Raw genomic sequence first — 20,502 nt, 5'->3', positions numbered from 1 at the left:
TACCATATGAATTAACAAGGGGTTATATTTCTCATATAACAAGCAATTGGGAGATAGGCAGCTACCTTGACAAGGTCAGGTCCAATGTCTCTATAATTCTCTTGGTCTTTTCCTCATGCTTACTACTTCAGGGTCCAAGAGAGCTACTCTAACTGTAGGCCTCACATTTTCATGTAAGCCATAAAGAAAGATGCTGGGATGGTATTAGCCAGGTCTGCCCTTTGTATCAGGAAAGCAGACATTTTCCCAGAAACTCTTCTATCGGATTGTTCCTCATCTCATTGGCCAAGACTGAGTCCCATGGCCATCACTAGCAGCAGAGGAAGCTAGAAAACAGTACAGTACGATCATAAGTGGCTCCGACTAATTATAATTTATCACCTGGGGTTCTGTTAGCGAGAAGAGAGGAAAAATTATCTGTATTAACAGGCAATTAATCATTTCTCTCCCAGGGAGGACCAAACAATGACAATTCCAGCAACTGGTTCTGTACACAATATCACACCTTCCCCCCAGCTCCCCCTCTCTCTACTCACTGCCCAACCGGACCTCACGTCAGGGTTTACCTTTTATACACAGGGACTTCCCTCTTGTCTATTCAACATTAATTACTGGTATAACCAGATGTGCTGCTTTGGTTTTAGGATATAGAAACCCTTCTGATTTCACTTTAAGGCTTTTTTTTTAAATTAATTTTTTATTTTTGTCTGCATTGGGTCTTTGTTGCTGCGCACGGGCTGTTCTCTAGTTGCGTCGAGCGGAGGCTGCTGTTCGTTGCGGTGCGCGGGCTTCTCACTGCGGTGGCTTCTCTTGCGCGGCACAGGCTCTAGGTGCTCGGGCTTCAGTAGCTGTGGCACGTAGGCTCAGTAGTTGTGGCTCGCGGGCTCAGTAGTTATGGCTCACGGGCTCTAGAGCGCAGGTTCAGTAGTTGTGATGCATGGGCTTAGTTGCTCTGCGGCATGTGGGATCTTCCCCCATCAAGGATCAAACCGGTGTCCCCTGCATTGGCAGGCGGATTCTTAACCACTGCGCCACCAGGGAAGTCCAAGGCTTTATTTTTTTCATTTTTCACAAAAAGGACAAAAAGATTTTTAGTGTTTGGCATCTCAACTGTAAGGACAGGAGGTGTGGGCGAGATATAAGTCTGACGATTTTGACTCTATAGCCAAAGAGACAGAGAAGGAGTTAACTCTATTCCTAGAACAGTCTTTCATGCCAGTAGGCAAGTTTGTCTTCCCTTCAGCAAAGATTAACTCATGGCCAGAAGTGGGCAAAATAAATAGTTGAAGAGATTTATTGTCTCTTTTTCCTGCCCTGAAAAGTTAAAACTGTCTTCATCCACAGAGGGCAGTGTCATCCTCGCTGAAGTCAGCTAACACAAATGAGCTCCTTCAATAAACTCTCTTATCTGTCTTGCTTGTTCTTTGAATCATAGCACAAGTTCTGAGTCATTTAACAGATCAGCTGAATAAACACACATGTATTCAGTCTAAGACATGAACAATAAAGTGATCTGGGGGTGACCTGGACCTTTTTTTTTCTTTGGGTTCTCATTAGAAAATACAAATCTGGTCTGTAATATGAATCTGCAGCCTCAACATTTCTGCGTTTGCTGGCAGGACTAGCTTCATATATACCAGCTCCTTAAGTTCTCACCCAGGTTCTTTGTCAATTCTTTTTCCCCTTGGAATACTCTAATTAGTGCTCAACTAATAGATGTTCAACCAACTATCTGGAGTGTCTTACATTCTTTCTTTTGTCTTATCAGCTTAGTATTTCCATTCAGGACATTTTATCTCTGTGCAAAGACAGGAGTAGAAGCTGACGAGTGGATCAAGATATTACGCTGGAAGTTGGTGAGCTATTCATGCCTCTGGATACCTAGTACTCAGAAATCACATGTTGATGATTTCAAACATATTTCTATTGAAAGAGTCAGACAACCCCCGAGAACGGGCGGGAGGTCTACTTGCAGACTTATGGAAGAGTCTGTTCATTCTTCTGGGATGTGGAAGGGATGGAGAAAGGAGTAAAAGAAAAAGAACGAAAATGCACTGGGGTCTCAGCCCCAGAGCCTAGCCTCGCACCCTGGTGTCTATCAGGCTTCCTTTAAGTGTGTGGGCTGGTCCAAGTTTGCCTGGAGGAGGACATGTGGGACCAGAGGCCAGACAGAGGAAAGCAGACATATTTCTATAGTAGAAAATCCTTTTATTTTGTCAGAGAAGGAGGCTTGCCAGAGAGACTTAGCTTAATGTCCAGTGTAAGCGTTACTTTGTGCCAGTCAAGGACCAAAGGTGTGTTAATTTATCTGCTTTCTATGTACCTCCCAGGAGGAAGACAAAGGGCTTATAAGAATTTACTAGTCTCATGCATTTTTTGTGTGTTTGCAAGTTAGTGAGTTGTTAGCCAAGAACTTGTCCTTAAAGCTTTCTCAAATTTCCTATAAATACCATCTTGAAACCCTTCATGTTTTCAACTACAGGCAATTATTCCTAATTTTTTAAATGAAATTAGCTGATATTTACAATCTTATTGAATATTCCTTTCCAAATACTGGGATTTTTGCTTTTGGTTATCTTTTCAGTTTGAGATCCAAAGCAATATACTACTCATTCTGAGACAGTTCCAATGTATTTGATATTCAATGGGGAAATACTCTGCCATATGAAGCTTTTGCTCAAATACGAATCATTTTTTATTTCTTCTGTTTTGTGACTATGCAAGTGACACAATCATTATAGAAAATTTAAAGTAAAAATATATCAAATGCACATCCTTTCAGACTTCTCCCTCTGCAAATAAATATTAGAAACAAAATTTCATCATTCTGCAGTGTTCTTTACTTGCTAACTCCACTTAACAATATATCATGAACATCTTTCCAAATCAATAAATTTAGATCTGTATCTTCATTTTGATTCGTTGAATAGTATTGCATTTTATGGATTACTAAAAGTATTAGGCCAGTTCCCAATTTGTGCATGTTTTAGCAACCACTTTACAGTATAGTCTCCTGAGAAAAATACAGAAAACCAGAATAAAACTTGGGGAGGAGGGGACATGATAATTAATTTGCAGTTGCACGGTTTTCTTACTAGTCAGCATTTCTTATTTAATATTTGTTAAAAGCCAAAGTCTGTTATCTTAAAGTTGCTCAATAATAAATACACGTGGGTGTGCTTTCTTGCAGTCTCAAATAAGAAAACAGCTTGATCAAGGGGAAGGCACAATCCGATCTCGCTCATTCATCTTTAAATAGACAGACCTTCCTCGATGAGGGATGCCCTGACCCAGGAGCAGGGTGGAATGTTCCTGATGTTGTGATCCACAGCAGGTTTCAGATGAAAGCTAAGGATTTTTCTGTAGAAACAAATCAAAAGCAGATGCAGATTTGGACCTCTCAGAAGACACCACATTTGCTGACTCACAGAATACTGCTGCCCTTCAAGATCCTACCATGTCCCTGAGAATACCGAAGGCTCCTCGTTCTGATGGAGACGGATGAACCACTGCGACCAGGTGTGCTCGATCTTAGAACACGCGATGGGAGATGGTTTTTGTTTTCCCTCATTGTTGTCCCCAAGCTGGTTGACATTAGTTACCCAAAGTCCCACTCTGCACCAGGGTCAACTCATCTGACTTCCAAGTTGTGCTATTATCCAGGAAGGAAACAGCTATATATGTAGCCCGAGGTTTAGACTGCTTTTCAGAAAGTGTATTGGGATAGCAAATGTCCAAGACTGGGGCAGAGGAGCAGTGTTGTTTTTACTTTTTTTCCCCTTTATACAAAAAACAAAACAATTTCCAAAACTAAAATGGAAAATGTTTGTAGTATTTATTTTCTCTTTGTAAAAGGCTCAGATATCTACCGGGTCCTTTCTTCCCCTCTAATGATAAACCTGTGAGAACTAAATCTCCTATGGGCTATTGGGTAAGATGATAAGGATAATGGAAGGTACAATCTTAAAAAAGCATCTCTTTTAGTCATTTTGGGGGAAATGCTTTAAAGAGTGAGAAAACATAAATTGAGGAAGAGTGATAAAGTAGTAACTTGTAGTTTAATAATAATTATCACGATAATTATTATAACAGTAATAGAGCACTTGTAAGCACTAAGTTATCTTCATCCAACACTTCTCAAACAGACTGAAAGAAACTTTCCAAGTAGAGTGTGTTATAACAATCCCTTCCCCAGAGTGAGAGGGAGGTATTTGCCCAAGAGAAGAAAGATGTACCTTGCACTGCATGGAGCACCCTACACCTTATTCAAGAGGAACTTCTTTTGTCTATTGAGGGAGTAACACTAAATCCACATGCAAAGGGTAATGCTGTGTTTGTTACACAGCATTTTCAAGCCAGAACAAGGGGATTGAAATAGGGGGATGAGATACTGGCATCCAGAGCTCCTAAATAGATTTTAACCCCTTCTATTATCTTTATTAATACTGCTTTTTTAGACTGAAGTTTGAAGGGAGACAAAAGTGGAGGAAGAGCCCAAACAAAAAGGTTGTGGAGCAAAGCTATGATATGATGCTGCTCTTGCAGTCCAAAGGGCTACTTTGTTGAATACGTTTCTTCTGTTATTTAAACATCTAGGACTCAGAAATTACATTAAATTTTTGTATGTTTCAACAAGGTTTTTAATGTATTTTGTAATGTTTGTATCATACAGAATATAGCAAATGTCAAGTTAAAATGTATTGTGTTGGGCTTCCCTGGTGGCACAGTGGTTGAGAGTCCGCCTGCCGATGCAGGGGACACGGGTTCGTGCCCCAGTCCGGGAAGATCCCACATGCCATGGAGCGGCTGGGCCCGTGAGCCATGGCCGCTGGGCCTGCGCATCCGGAGCCTGTGCTCTGCAGCGGGAGAGGCCACAGCAGTGAGAGCCCCGCGTACCGCAAAAAAAAAAAAAAAAAAAAAAAGTATTGTATCAAGTTTGCAAAGTAAGGAGTTAGACATAAATCTTCACTGAGACGTACAGTTTTGTTTTGTTTTCTTAGATCCAAGTGTGTTGTGTAGGTAACATTGTTTTCATTTTTTGTAAAATATGTCATGTTTATTTACATTCTTTGGTTATGTTTATTAAAAACAGCATGATTTTGCTGTGCCTGTAATATTTTGCTACTAAAGTGTTTTTAATAACTGTAATTTAAAAGAAATATAACCAATTAATATCATAAATAGCAATGAAGAGTCCACTTTGGTTAGACTATGAGCTACAAAGGATTGAAAGATTCAGAGTTGAAGAAATAGTCCCCGTCCTCAAGGAGTTTTCAGTTGAATATGGAAAAGATAAGAAATACATCCATGACGACGTACAGAAGTAAATACGATAAATACTTCAAGTGAGGCACACAAAGCTATATGATGGAGTGGGCTTCAGCTGGGATAAAGCCATTGTTTGGAGGGTTTTGATATGAAAAGGGCGATCTAACATACACCATGCAATTAGTACTACCCCAGATGCTTTACCTGCTCTCTTTACCTGTCTCAGCCCTGAAAAGTGATCATGATCTCACCCCGAGGGATCTCAGGGAAGGGCCCTAGGATGAGGGAGGATGATTCGTGCCAAATCGGAGTGGGGCTGTTTGGGAGAATAGCTATCTGTGTCAAGCTCTGTCGCTAACAGTATGTGCTCATCATAAAGTACCTCAAGACACAGCCGAAGGATTAGCAGTTATTCTCAGAATCCCCCCAACCCCGGGAAAATCTTGCCCCGGAGAAGCACTGCTGCCTCTGGACCAGGAGAGCGCCCCACTCAACGGTAAGATGGCTGTTACTGCCTCGGAGGGAAACCCGTCCCTATTCCTGGGCCACTGGACAGGAGGACACTCAGCAGGCCACAGGCCTCTCTCTCCAGCCCAGGGCACTCGGGAGACTGGGCTCTTTGGTCCTTCCCTCTCACTCACGCACGGGGTGCAGGTCAGGGAGTTACACTGAGTCCCTGTTTCAGGCAGAGAGCAAGAGAATTATTACAGGATGAATATAAACTCTACTTCCCTCCTCTACTGCTACTTCAGGTCAACTGCGGCAAACTTGTAGTTTTGCCAAAGTCTTCCCAGCCACGTTGAGCCTACACTCTGCTCACCACGATTCAGGCTGTCTGGGCATGACGTCGAGCAGAGCTTCTTAAATTATCTGTGGAAAAGGGCCAGATTTATTTTCTTTTAAAATTTATTTTCTATCACAGACTGGGAATTTGTAAAATCCAATTAAGTTATTAGAACACTGAAGTAAAAATACAACTATCACAATCCCAGTTTTTAAATCAAATTCAATAGACATAGTATGTCTGCTGTTTTTTTAAACCCTTAACCCTCAACTTCTGTAACTTATTTTGTACTAACAAACAGAACAGCCCAGTCTGTGGACATTTCAAGTAGGTCTGGCTAGTGGACAGCCACGTAAAATAAAGCAAGAGCCTTCTTGAGAAAGAATTCATCTTGATGCTGCTATGAAGCTGTTTCATAGATGTGCTTAATAACATCTACAATCCCCTGAATTTATATAAAAGAGGTTATGCTCCATAACATGGGTGGGGCTCATTCAAGCAGTTGAAAGGCCTCAAGAGCAAAACTGGGGTTTCCATGGGGAAGAAATTCTCCCTGTAGACTGCAGCCTCAGCTCCTGCCCAAGATTTTCCAGGCTTCTGGCCTGCCCTGCAGATTTTGGGGCTTGCCAATTTCCAAAATCAGGTAACCAGTCCCTTGAATTAAGTCTAATTCATGTTTATATCCTACTGGTTGTTTTTTGGTGAACCCCAAGTGATACAACTTTCTTTCCCAAATACCTCATCACCATTATAAATTTTGTTGTTTGCTGAAATATTTTATTTAGTTAATTTTAATTTTATCACTTTTGGATAGTTAACAATTCAATAAGTAAAGTTTACAGTGAAAAGGGTCACTCCTGGGAACCCTGTCCCCCAATTACCTAGTTCCACTCCACGGAGGCTACCCATGTTACCACATTCTGTGCATCTTCAGAGGTACCTATCATATACGAGCAAATATGAATATACATCTATATTTTTTCTTCCTATACATAAGTTGTAACATAGCACACAGTTTCACACCATGCTTTTTCTTCTGAACGTTATGTTTTGGAGATCATTCCATCTCAGTACCCAAAGTCGTCTTCGTTCTTTTTTCCATTGGGCAAATGTAGAAATTTCTTTAACCAACCCTCTATGATTAGGGTGAACATATAATCTATCTAAAGTGGGACCCTTCAGAGTTGAAAGGAGCACTAATAATTACACCGAGAACAGCAGGTATAAAATGGCATTGTTACAAAAAAAAAAAAAAAACAACAGGTCACTTCATCTATGATGGATACTTGTTTCCAATCCTTTAATGTTACTAAATTGCAATGACTGTAAGTATATACTTTTCACACATCCATATGCATTGGTAACATGAATATCTAGAAGTGGAATTGTGGGCTTTTGTGTCAATTTGACTCAACATGGGGTGCCCAAATTAAATATTTTGTCTCTGTGGGTTCTCTTTCTCTGGAGAATCCTAATACATTGGGTAAAAGGTTATGTGCACTTGAGTTTGGTAGAGATTGCCAAGTTGTCCTATTTAGAAGGATATAACAATTCACACTTCCATCAGTAGGGCATAAAGAATGTCTGTGCTAATTTTTTTTTTTTTTGCAGTACGCGGGCCTCTCACTGTTGTGGCCTCTCGCGTTGTGGAGCACAGGCTCCAGACGCGCAGGCTCAGCAGCCATGGCTCACGGGCCCAGCCACTCCGCGGCATGTGGGATCTTCCCGGACCAGGGCGCGAACCCGTGTCCCCTGCATCGGCAGGCGGACTCTCAACCACTGCGCCACCAGGGAAGCCCTGTGCTGATTTTTTAATAAATCTTTCCCAACTGACTTATGATGTCATCGTCACAATGTTTTAACTCCTCATATGTATGTACTAAAGTCTGTTTCTGGGTTGTTCTGTTCTACTGATCTGTCTAGTTGTGCACCTGATGCAGTTTTACACTATCCTTTAAAAATAATCTAGTTTTATATTACCTTTTCAAAAATTCCTTAGAAAGGTTCAACTTATTTTTCTGGATGAACTAAAGAATAATTTAACTATTATACCCCTTAAAATAGAAATTTTAATAGTAGCAGTGTTCACCATGCAAAGGTTAAACATCTCCATTTATTAGTTCTCTTTCCTGTGGTGGGTATGAATGTATGTAGGTATACATATAAAATTACCAGTAATTACAATTTTGGTCACCTCATTTATAAAAGACTTTCTTGCTTCATGCATCACTGCATTGGCAAAAACTTCCTGGACACTATTAAATAATAATCTGGATAATGGGAATTCTCGATTTTACTGGATGTGTCTAATGCTTCATTAGGTTATAACAATTAACTATTTATAGCATGCTGCAGGTAAAACATATCTCCTGCCTCTATTTCTTTGTAAAGGCTGTTGTTCTTGCCCAATTTAAATGCCCCACTCTGTGTTTTCTATAGCATCCTGTGCACAGCTTCATCACAGCATTTCCTATACCTGTTCCGTTTACTAAGCTGTACATTCTTTAAAGATAGGTACCACAATTTAGTCTCATATTTGTAGAGGATGGGAGAAGAGAGGGAAGGAGGGAGGAAGAAAGGAAGGCAAGAAGGAGGAGGCAGGCACAGTGCCCGGCTGATCTTACTGCACAACTTGAGAGACTGCATTTGTACACGTCATGTAAAATGCACTCCTGGAGCACAGAAATATGATGTACACTGTGCTCCTTAGAATTCTGCAATGTGGTAGCGCTAGTGAATAGCGCACAGCAGGTGCTCAATGCCAGGTACCAGTGACAAACTCTGATCGTCAAAGATCCTAGGAGGAAATTAACAACCTTGAATGATGGACTGCATTCCTGAAAATGAAAAGCACATGCTAGAACTATAATACCAATTTCAGAGATTGAATTAGGCTCATGGATGAGGTTTATTTTCCAACTCACAGTTTATGTTAGGTAAAACGGTCTCCAAACCAGACGTGAAACAGTCACTTATTCGTGTGGTTGAAAGAGTGAATTAAGTTAATTATAGTCTTTAAACGTTTGAAAACAGTCTGGGGGAAAAAAACCTACATAGTGCTCAAACTGTACTTCTAAAAATACTATTTTATTTATACTCATGTATGAAAAAAAAGGGCTATACTACCATGTTTACATACATACCAATATTGGAAACAATTCAATAATGAATCACATCTAAATTTTATAAAGAATACACAAACATTAAAAAACACTGATTGGTTACAGAAAGCAGAGTGGAAGAAAAAAACATTAGCTATCATTTTCATTTCCATTAAAGAGCAGCACCCTCTGAGAAGAATCAAATCAGTTAGTAATACTCACCTATACTGCAAAATAATATATACAAAGGAAAGTTAGTGATTGTACTGATTCTATTACTTTTACTAAGCCATTTTATCTTCCTCTCAATGCAAATAAAATAATATGAAGAAAAATATGTCCTCACTATTCACAATAAAAAGAGTCTGCTTCATTCTGCAGGCCTGGCATATTGTACAATAGGGAGCACTTCATGGCTCAAGTGGATCAAAGTATCATTTTGATTCTGAGCCACCGAATAGAATCTCATGCATATTTGGTGACTGGACTAACTCCATAGGAGCTGTGATAGATTGAACCATTTCTGTGGAATCCCCAGATCTCACAAATAAGAAAAGGCCCTACACAAGAAAAGATAAGAATCAATCTGTCCGTAAATTCTATCTATAGGCTCTTTCTCTAGTGTAAGGTGGAAAAAGGGGCCCTTTCTTGAGTACATGGATACAAGTGTTGTTGTGGTCTAAAGATTGCTGGATTGATATAATGAAGATAAGGTATACACAGAAACCACTGCCAGATTAAGAAACTTCCACAACTTGTCTCAATTCTTCAAATAATGGAGCAAGTTCCTTTTCTAGGCTGACAATTAGTCCTAAAACAAAGGGATTAAGAAAATTTGAACATTAGAAAAATGTTTATCAAAATGTATAATACTAAAAAAGTGAGACATAGTTCATTCTCCATTACTAAAACATACTTAAAACAAAATATTGTAATTCTAAATAATCAAAAACCCATATTCATTATGGTTTATTTTTATCATTAACATAAATAAATGAAAATATTTATATGTATTAGAAGATGTAAAATGAATTACATATGTGCTATAATTTTGTTAGTTTTGAAAGGAAAACTTTAATTTATACCTTATTATTTCAAAATCTGCACTGATTCAGGAATAATACACATGATTTTTACTAAAAAAAGGTATACTTTTTTCCTGAGCCAATTTTAATGAACTTTATCAAGATAGGTAGATAGCAAAGGAATAATCAAATATTTATTATATAAATTCAATAAAGCTAAGATATAAATGGGTATTTCAAATGAAAACAATAATTTTAAAGATGCTTGGTAGGAGTATAAAACATATACTGAAAGAAACAAACTAGTCTAGAAATTAGCTTCTCCTTAGTTTACCAGAGTAGAAGGCTATATATATCTTAAATACTGCTTGTTTTATGCTCAAATAAAGATCTTCCTCTGTCTCACAGAGCATTAAAAGCATCTGGGATTCTCAAGGAAATGTTCTAAGTATCAATACTAAAATACAGTTCTGCACATTATCATAATTTATAACAACTGATGATTTTATCACATGACTGATTTATCAGAACTGAGGTTTAATATACTTAAAATATTGACACCACTACCATCCTATACAATTTATAAAGTGTTTTCACATATGATATTTTATAGCTTCAAAACATTTAGAAATGGAAGAGACCCAATAGATCATCAGATCTAAACCCCTCATTTTAAAGATGAGGAATCTAAATACAGGCTTCAGTGACATAGCTGGAAACAAAGCGGGCTCAAAGAGCTTGGAAAGAGATAAAACAGAAAAGGAATGCATAACAGTTCTAACAGCGGTGAAAGCTGAAGGAGACAGACCTTAAAAAAATTCCACTTTAACCAAAAGAGGAAAAAAATTACAATTCAACTGAATACTGTCATTATTTTACATGAAAATAGACAGTGAAGGCTACTGGATACAATGAGATCTTACTATCCTCTTTAGAAAGTACAGCTTCCCAGTGTTCGTCCTCAAATTCTTCCACCCTAAAGAAGAATGAGTATATTCATCCTAGTCACACTCTTTAAATTCTCAATCACATTCATCTTGCCCACTATTGTTCAACATTTTATAGATTGGTCTATATGGAACTGAACTCATCCTTGATCGTTTTTACGTGTTCTGTTTGGTTATCTTCTCTACTCTTCTTTGTTTTCTTAAACTGTTGTAACGTGAGCAAGATATAGCATTCAAGAGGTGGAGATAACATTTAATTTTCCTTTCTATCTTAAACGATCACTTACCTATACACTGTCTCATTTGAACTAAAAAATAAGCGCACAAGATCGAGAAAGCAGACATTAGCTCCATTACACAGATATGAAAAACACAGTTCAGAGAAGTTACACTTCCAGAGATCAAGGAACAGATGGTAGACTGGACCATGAATTTAGGTTTTCTTACTCTAAATCTGCTATTCCTATCATATTAGACTGCTCAGATATGGTATTATAAAGAATTAAAAGCCGTATTAAAACACACCTGTATTAGCATTGCTGCTGGCTATGAAACTCACCACCAAAGGTAAACGATTGAATTGAACCACCTAAAAAGAGAACAAGATCTAAATAATATGTTACATAGTGAAAAGGTAGTGTAGTTCAGATGAAATATCTTAATCTTCCAAAAAACTTTAAATGGTCAATGTGTAAGATACTAGCCTAACATCATGGTATTACATCATGAAAACATGCAACAGTGAAAGTAAGTATTTCCATAAAACAGGCTTACTGATTATCTCTTAGAGACATTAATACCACTTAGCCTGGAAAGTTTTAAGGTGGGGCTGTGTCTTCTTCATCTTTTTTTATCTTCTAAAGCCCTGCAGAGTGTCAATTACATAATAGGGGCTCAATAAATATTTGATAAGCAAATAGGTCAAGGCAGTATTTCTCAGTCATTCAAGTGGTTATAACTTAATGATCTTCTGCCTCCTCTGAACCACTATAATTTAAATTAATTTAAATTTAAATTAACTTTGAATCAACTATCTTTTTAAAAAATTTAGCTTCAACCTAACCCTTACTGGCTAAATTAAAGGTCAGATGGGCTGGTTATCTCTTGCCTAAAAGACATTAAAATATATAACTTTTAAAATAAAAAATGTCACTTATGTAGCATCAGTAGTACATGATATACTCTGGGAAACATTGTTCTAAAGTAGAAGTGATTAATTTATTCTAAAGAAGAAAATCCAGCTGGAGGTCAAGAGATATGTAGCAACTAATTTCTTTCCCACAAATAATAACCTCACTTATTTTATATATTTCAAACCAAATGAAGGAATTAGTAGTGATAACAAATTTAAATAACTTATCATTTGACTTTCAAGGAAAATTCTGTACCTGTCACCACCACAATTAAAAAAGTGTGTCATTTGAGAAATCACAGTTGTTAAATAAGCTAAGGGCACCATCTACTGGAGGTAATAGTGACCTGATTTACCCTTTTTAGGATAACATATACTTTACTACTAAATCTTTTAATCTAATTTTCTATAGTAATTAATTCCTGAAATGTGAAAAAAATTACTACAGTTTAACATAACCAATTTGAAGGTTAAGATTTTATAATTCCATCCCCTTCGAAACTAAAATTTAGAATTATAAAACAAACTATTTTATACAGAAGACATAATAATAGTTGAAATCATCAGCAAACCATTTGATAATTATGAACTTACCTGGTAGGTGTTATAGTAACAGATGATACTTTTATTTTTTGAAAGTCCAAGTTTGCTCCCTTGGTCTGTTGCAAGGGCAAAAGTAGACAAGAAACCAGGTCTCAAAGCATGCTCTGGAGCATTATCATTGGCCACTGGAAATATAAATGATTTAAGTAAAAATTATGCAGGAAATATGGTAGGGAAAAGATCTAGAGCACTTTTTTTTTAACATAAACCTGTAAAAAATGGATCACAATGGTTATGCTTCACAATACTGAAAATCATATTACTAACTGGGTCTCATCAATTTAGGTGGGAAAAACCACTCAGCCAGAAGTTAAGTGATCATAACTAAGGGGAAGAAATGCTGGTTCTCACAATTTTTTAAAATTTTCAAATGAATACTAATTTCTTCCATTTTCTTAATATCTAACTTAAAACACAGATTATGATTATCAGTACAATTAATAAATTGAATGTTTTGGTTAACTGAGAGCAAAGCTAGAATAGTAAAAAAAAAGCTTCAAAAACCTTTGCTCTTATAAAACCCACAGAAGTATCTTTTGTAGATGATAATAATTCTACAACTGGCCATGTGTTTTAAGTTTCTTTCACTCATTAAAAGGTCTAAGTGGAGTTAGTTGTACCAGCGAGTGCTGAGCTTAAGGCTTTTAACACAGCGATCCTCAGAAAGAACATGAGAACTGGAAAATCTCTGAGATTACTTTCTTCAAAGCCCTCATTACAGAACTGAGAAAAGGTAAGTGACTTGCCCATGGCTACCTATGCTCTATGCTGGGTTAGAAAGCACACTGGATCACACATCAGGAGATGATGGGTTCTTTGCCTATCTTGTCACTGACTCATGTGCAACTTTGGACTGACAATGTATTCTTTGTGCTTGACCATTTTCATTTATAAAATGAAAGAACTAAATTAGCTAATTTCTAAACTTTCTTTCAATTCTAAAGTCTGAAATTATCTGACATATATGATAACCCCAGGTGGAAAATAAATTGTAAACAAAATATGCAGAACATTATTTACTCTTTCTGTGACATATATACTTTAAAAAAAAAGGTAAAACTCAGGCAAAAAGAATTTTTTTTCTTTTTCTTTCTTTTATTTTTTCCTTAGGTTAACCAGTTCTTCTTTAGGCAAAAATTATTGTTAGATTCTGGTAAACTAAAGTAATTGTGAAGTTAAAAGCTTTTCAAAATCTTACTTCCAGTAAGGAAGCAGAACAAGAAAGAGTAAACAAAACAATAAATTTATGTTAATTCAAATGTATGGATGTTTATCCTAAAACTACTAGCAATACTGATAAAAAACATATATTGGGGGAGTCTGTGTGTATAATATATCTAGCTGCATATATGCCCACTCTCATCACTTAGATTTACTAGTCGTTTACATAAAATGTCTTTAATGGGAAACTGGGTTTGTGATAAATCCAAGCTTAAACTCTGGATGATATCGTGATACATTTGATATATAATAAGTTACTTAAGATTCCAACCCAGCCTTCAACACACAAAAGCAAACATTTCCTCCCAAACTAAGACCATCTCCTGAATGTATTGAAATGGGTTATTTTATGCTTGCCTTCTATATTACTCAGATATAAATACATTTTTTTTCAAAAGCAAACAGGACACTGGCATGTAATTGCTCCATTTTACCTTTAATGACAGGCACTCCATCTCTATCTGACACAACAATAGCATGGAGCCCCTCAACACTAGAAAGAAAACAAGAAGTTAAAATATTATAAAACATTTTCTCAAAATATGTACCTTCAAAGTCATAATGGTAATTTTCATGTATTATTTCTGAAAAACCATGGGAACTCAATTATTGATATAAGGTCCTATAACATGTTTGCCAAAACTCTTCCACCATAACAAACAAAAACAGACACAGTTGCCTTCACACAACTTATAATCTAAAAGGAGAGCAGCTATCATTCAGATCACCTCATGCAAATATAAAACTACAACTTGGGAAGTGCCATTAAGAGATATGTGGGGATACGTGAGCCTATAAAAGGGGGGTTGATTCAGACAGGTGGGTCAGGGAAGGCTTCCTTGAGGAAATGGTATCTCAGCTGAGATGCTATGGTACTAAGAAAAGAGGGGCAGAAAGATCATTGTAAGCTGAGGGACCAGGACAGAAAGAATGGAGGTCATACAGCAATCCTTTCAGCCACGCCTACACAAAAAGTAAGCAGAATGGCTAAGTCTACAGCTGTGAAGTTAGAAAGACCTGGTTTCCAGTTCAGAGTCTGGTGCTTACTGTTTAAGCTACCTTGTGTCAGTTACAAAACCTCTATCTAAGTCTCAGTTAATCTGAAAATGGGGATAAGTGTACTTATTTGGCTACTGTGAAATTTTAAAAATAATGCATGTAAAGCAGAGGGTGGTTGGTACATAATTAACATTCAAAAATATTAACATCAATGTTGTCACCTGTGCACACTGAGAATGACATAATTTATCCATGCAGTTTAAATACTAAATTATTAGTGAGAATCCCTAGAGCACAAAAATGTTAAAAATTATAATGGGGAAATATCCTCAAACTTTCATCATTTACAAAGGACCTATAGCCCCTTAACTATAACACAAAGCCTACAGTCCTGTAACTACAGGCACACCTCATTTTACTGGGCTGCACTTTACTGAGCTTTGATAACCCTGCACCGAGCAGGTCTATGGGCACCATTTTCCCAACAGTATGTGCTCACTTTGTGCTTCTGTGTCACATTTTGATAATTCTCACAGTATTTCAAACTTTTTCATTATTACCATATTTGCTACGGTTATCTGTGATAAATGATCTTTGATGTTACTATTGTAATTATTTTGGGGTGCCACAAACCATGTCCATACAAGATGGTGAACTTATCTGATGAATGTTGTGTATTGTGACTGCTCCACTGACTGGCGGCTTCCCCACCTCTCTCCCTATTCCCTGTGACATAACAATATCGAAATTAGGCCAGTTAGTAACCCTACAATAGCCTCTAAGTGTTATAGTGAAAGGAAGAGTCACACATCTCTCATTTAAGTCAAAATCTAGAAATTTGATAATTAAAATTGCTTTGGACAGTTCCAGCTTGGATGGTCATCTTTATGGCCCTGCCCTACTGTGCAAAGCTGAGGCTACTGGTACTGCTGATCATCAGGTTGAGAACAGAATCGGCAGCTTGTCTTTACAGTTGCCAGTACTAGGAGGGAGACAGTAAAAATGAATCTAAGTATCATATTAACATAAAGTCAATGGTAACAAATAACACTTCAGTAGTGATTTCTTTCTGAGTAGAGAAGAATATAGATAAATCAAAACTAGAAGATAATACTAATTTCAACTGCTCTGTAATCAGAGTAAAGGCACAAGCCTAGGCAAACCACACAAACCAATTTAGGCAAAAATCCAAACAAGTGTTTTTCTTTTTCTTTCCCCACCTATGTAAATTGACATCTAAAACCTTTTTAACATCAAACAGATTTGGAGAATAAGAAATAAAAATTAAAAAAAAAAGGATCTCACTACATATTCTGCTATACTAATTCAAAGGTTATTCAATTCTTCTGGAATGTGAGAATGGATGTCTCAATATATTCCTCTCTTTCATGCCCTTAACTCTAAGGTATCATTTTACATTAAACTAAATGTGAATTTTAATTCAACTAAAGTGACAAAGTCCTTTGAATCAGTAAAATACCTAAAAGGAAGTCACTGTCCTCAACACAAGAGCCTAATTTACAAAATGGTGCATCAAATGGACTGTGGGCAGGTAGAAGAAAGCCTTGTGATTTTTCCAAGTATGAGCTGCTAAGTCTAGCATTTTCCGGTTATGTAGACTCAGCAATTAGGTCTTACAAGCAATGTGAAAAATAAAGGCAAATTCTTAGGTTTTTTCCCCTTGAAATTACTCCAACTACGTCAAAGTATAATCCAGTAAATCACTATGAAAGAACTCTAAAGTGGCAAGAAATCTGGGTTCTAGCCCTCTGGCATTCACTAGCTGTTTAACCTCAGACAAGTCATGTAACTTCTCTAAGGGCTCATGTTGTTTATCTGCAAACTCAAGGCACATCACTTGTGCTACATAACATTATGTTAGATATTTGAAAGTGCTGAATAATAGCATAATACACATATATTAGTCTAAGATAAACAGAAACAAAATACTACATAAAATTAACATATGTTAAGCAGAATTTATTTACTAACAAATTAGTAATTTTTTACCTTGGTAATTTTTTGTACAGGAATCGTTTTAGGTCCTGAAAGAGAATATAAAAAATCGTATTATAATAATAATGCCTTGTACTGGTTCTCTAGACACCGTCCTATCCACATCTCAGGTAACTTAAGTATTCATTCATAACCATTCTTGCTTGTGTTCTTTCTCTTTCTGATTTTGATGCTTTAACTAGCTGTGTGATTTCCAACAAGTTAACTAACCTTTTTCTCTAAGCCTCAGTTTCATTATTTGTTGAGTAGGGATAATTATAGAACCTACATCATAAGATTGTTATTGAACTTTATTGATACGATGCATGTAAAGCGATTAGCATATCCAGAAGTGGAAACACAAATACATATTAGCAGTAATATTAGATCATACTTTTCATACTATTGTACATCTTCTTGTTGCTAACTTTGTGTTCACTTGAGAATATATTATGAACATCTTTCCATATGTACAGACTTTCTAACATCACTTTAACAGTCTTGGGTAAGTTGACGAGCTTCTCTGAAACTCAGTTTCCTCGCATGGCTAAAGACAAACCACAATGTGTGTCAAGTGTTTAGCATGGAACACAATTACGACTAAAGAAACAGAAGACTACATTGTCTCATTACACTCTCTCATCTGGGGAGTTTCACTGACAATCCCGGCATCAATCATGAGCTCTACATAGGTAAATCAGACTGTTTTGGCCCTTTAATCCCTACTATTCTCCAAACCTGGACGTTCACTTTATTTCATGTTATCACCATCAGCTTATCTTTGCACACACTATCACAAAGCTCAACTCATCACTTTTCATCCGAAATCCAGATTTCCCCAATTTCTTCTTGTTTCCACTAATGGCACTACCAATCCCTGTTACTTACTCAGCTTTGAAACATAAAGTAATATTTAACCCAAAACTCACATGTATCACTTTAAAAATCACTTGTGAAGCCAAATGTTTTTAAACTGATGTTCTTCTCTCCTTTCCAAATGATGTTACGGTTTAGGTTCAGTTTACTGTTTATGACTTACACTGGCCTCCCAATTGGTATGACGGTCTACCATTTCTACCCCACACATTTCTACACAATGCCAATAATCATATTATTCTCCTTCTCTAAATCTATAGTTGCAGTGATTCTCAACCCTGGCTATGGAAAACACCTGGAGAGCATAAAAATAACTCTGATGCCTGGTTTGGAGGGGCTCCCCACATGATTCCCTGTGCAGCCAAGATCAAGAATCAATGTTTGAATGGCTCTCCACTGTTTACCAAATTATGTACAAATTCTGTAGACATCTGAGGCTCTCTACAATATGGTCTACAACTAATTTTACAGTCCTGCTTCCTACCACTCCCTCATACACTTCCTCAGCCGCAGCTGAAATGGACTATTCACAGCTCCTCCACATACATCTTTTCCTTTCCTATCTCTAACTTTGCTTATGCTATTTGTTCTACTAGTAATACCTTCTTGGCCTTTAAAAAAAAAAAATTGCTACTCATCATTTAGAGCTAATCTCAAACACCAAATACTCCAAACCAGCTTTCCTGATAAAGACAAACCGAGGCAATCCCTCTCTCCTTTGAATTTTTACACAATAATGTATGCACATGTATGATCACTTGCTTACTATACTTTTTTTTTTAACTTTAGAAACCCTTAAGGAAAGAAATCATACCTTAGTCATCTTTATTTCTCTCACAGCCCTTACTACAGCAATCTTTTCAAGGGAGATGCTGAAAAGAATTTAGTGATTTGATTATGCCTGGAGAATAAGGCCTCAAAAATATAATGGAAGACACCCAAAAATGGAGTGATAAAGGCATAAAAAGTTGCTAACTGTTGAAAAACATAATCTTGCAACCTAAACAGAAAAATCCGATTCATATTGATGTTGAATGACCATTTAGTGTGCTGGTTAAGAGCACGGGCTCTGGAGCCAGTCTGCCTGGGTTGCTATCTTGACTCCACAACTTCCTAGTTGTGTAACCTGAGGAAGTCACTTGATCTTTCTGTGCCTTAGCACCCTCATCTATAACACAGGGATAATAATAATAGTGCCTACCTCATAAAAGTTACTGTAAGAATTAAATGAGTGTATGTTCAAGGTTCCAAAGAATGTTTAGCATGTATGTCAGCAAAATAACAGTATGTAAACTATAAACAAACACAGACGTTAACAGTATTAATTACCCGCTGTTTCTAGGAGTGAAGTTCTCTAAGTTTAGAATTTTGCTTGTATTTGCGTGTATTGCTGTGCTAAAGACGTGCTGGTTATAAATCATCTGCAATTGCTACAATAAGCTCAGAGAGACGTAACACTTACTGGAAAAAGATTCAGAGCAACAAACCATCATTTAGAAATCTAAATGGTAGATATGCAGAGCTTCTCTCATGCCCGCAGAACTGGGGCGTGGGAAAAAAAAATCTTCTCAACCTCAGGCACCTTAGAGTCCTCCAAGCCCATTCCAGGCAGAAACTCGGGACCCCGCAAACTACTCAAATTAATCTCTCACTTCGGATCCTAGAGAAAATAATGAAGTGGAGGGAAGCGCTATAACGAAACAAATTTGTACTTGGGAAGCGCTACCTCTCCCCGCCCACTCTCTCCTTCCTCTTGTGTAAACTCACATCCGCCATGATGAACCCCTTCCTCTCGCAGGATCAGTCTCCACGCCTGAAAAAGAAACTCCTGATGACTCTCCTCTCACCACTTCCTCGCCCTCCCCACCTCCAACCCAATACGCGGGGTTAGCTTTCCTCAGGGTCAGACAAGGATCCGCGACTCCAGGGCTCGTGACAGGGAGGCTGAAGGCACTCGGAGTTTCCACATACCCAGACGGGTAACTGAGATGCCTGACCTCAGCCCACTTCACCCTCTCACACCCAAAACTCAGGCCTAAAGGGGAGACGAAAGGGGCGTTCTCTCTTCCGTCTCACCGCCCGCGCTACCTGCGGGCCCAAGCCTAACACCGGGCAAACTGGCCCCAGTTACCTGGGTTTCTGGGCTGCCCGGTTCCCTGAGCTGTCACTTCAGACGACAGCTTCTGACACAGGTTCTTCTAAAAGCCGCTGTCACGTGATTTGTAACCGCCTCCGTGCTCCAGGAAGCACTTCCCAGACCTCCGACCCCGGTGACGCCAGATTTCCGGGGAGGTGCTTCGGCGAAAGGGAGCGCGCATCCGCGCGACGCGCCCAGCCTGACCCCTGCCCCCCAACCCGGGGGCTGCTTCCTGCACCTGCACAGAGACCCGGACGTCGCGACCTCGGCTGTCGGATCGAGATTCCTAAGAGATCGCTGAGCCGTGAAGACCCCCCGGAAAACGCAAGCAAGAAGACGTTTTTGTTTGGAGAAGGTGGAAAAATCTCATTAGTTTTTTTTAGGACCCGTTATCTTAAAACCTCTTCTTGTAGA

General features: G+C 37.9%; 2 protein-coding genes across 10 annotated transcripts in view; one reads left to right on the top strand and one right to left on the bottom strand.

Annotated features, from left to right (window-relative positions):
* DAPP1 (dual adaptor of phosphotyrosine and 3-phosphoinositides 1) overlaps positions 1-5,114 on the top strand; it is a 60,024-nt gene extending 54,910 nt beyond the window's left edge. For 2 of the 3 annotated variants that reach the window (XM_089912449.1, XM_022582423.3), the window contains 2 exons: positions 1,769-1,856; positions 3,191-5,114. In XM_089912449.1, coding sequence (XP_089768575.1) covers positions 1,769-1,856; positions 3,191-3,259 — 157 coding nt within the window. In that variant the 3' untranslated portion in view covers positions 3,260-5,114. The remainder of the gene's footprint in view (positions 1-1,768; positions 1,857-3,190) is intronic. The other variant, XM_022582424.3, reaches the window with a different exon arrangement.
* Positions 1,768-20,191, bottom strand: LAMTOR3 (late endosomal/lysosomal adaptor, MAPK and MTOR activator 3). 7 transcript variants are annotated; one of them, XM_089912452.1, is made up of 9 exons: positions 20,083-20,191; positions 19,719-19,764; positions 19,414-19,611; positions 18,766-18,823; positions 17,091-17,125; positions 14,516-14,574; positions 12,852-12,985; positions 11,651-11,714; positions 9,971-11,154 (listed from the first exon to the last, which is right to left on the bottom strand). In XM_089912452.1, exons 4-9 carry the CDS (start codon positions 18,772-18,774, stop codon positions 11,078-11,080), a joined length of 378 nt encoding a protein of 125 aa, XP_089768578.1. In that variant the 5' UTR covers positions 18,775-18,823; positions 19,414-19,611; positions 19,719-19,764; positions 20,083-20,191; the 3' UTR covers positions 9,971-11,077. The 7 variants fall into 7 exon arrangements, 6 of the variants coding, with proteins under 6 accessions (XP_022438135.1, XP_089768579.1, XP_022438133.1 ...); XR_016393407.1 differs by lacking the exons at positions 9,971-11,154; positions 18,766-18,823; positions 19,414-19,611 and adding exons at positions 1,768-6,138; positions 6,934-9,964 and having other exon boundaries at positions 20,083-20,188; XM_022582427.3 differs by lacking the exons at positions 18,766-18,823; positions 19,414-19,611 and adding an exon at positions 1,768-9,964 and having other exon boundaries at positions 11,102-11,154; positions 20,083-20,190.
* Positions 20,192-20,502: the final 311 nt, after the last annotated feature.

The sequence above is a fragment of the Delphinapterus leucas genome, chromosome 5 (assembly GCF_059928025.1).
Source record: "Delphinapterus leucas isolate spDelLeu-1000000601 "Yukka" chromosome 5, BTC_Dleu_Yukka2, whole genome shotgun sequence".
NCBI lineage: Eukaryota > Metazoa > Chordata > Mammalia > Artiodactyla > Monodontidae > Delphinapterus > Delphinapterus leucas.
Note: the sequence above shows the minus strand (reverse complement) of the source record. Positions and strands in the feature narration are given on the sequence as shown.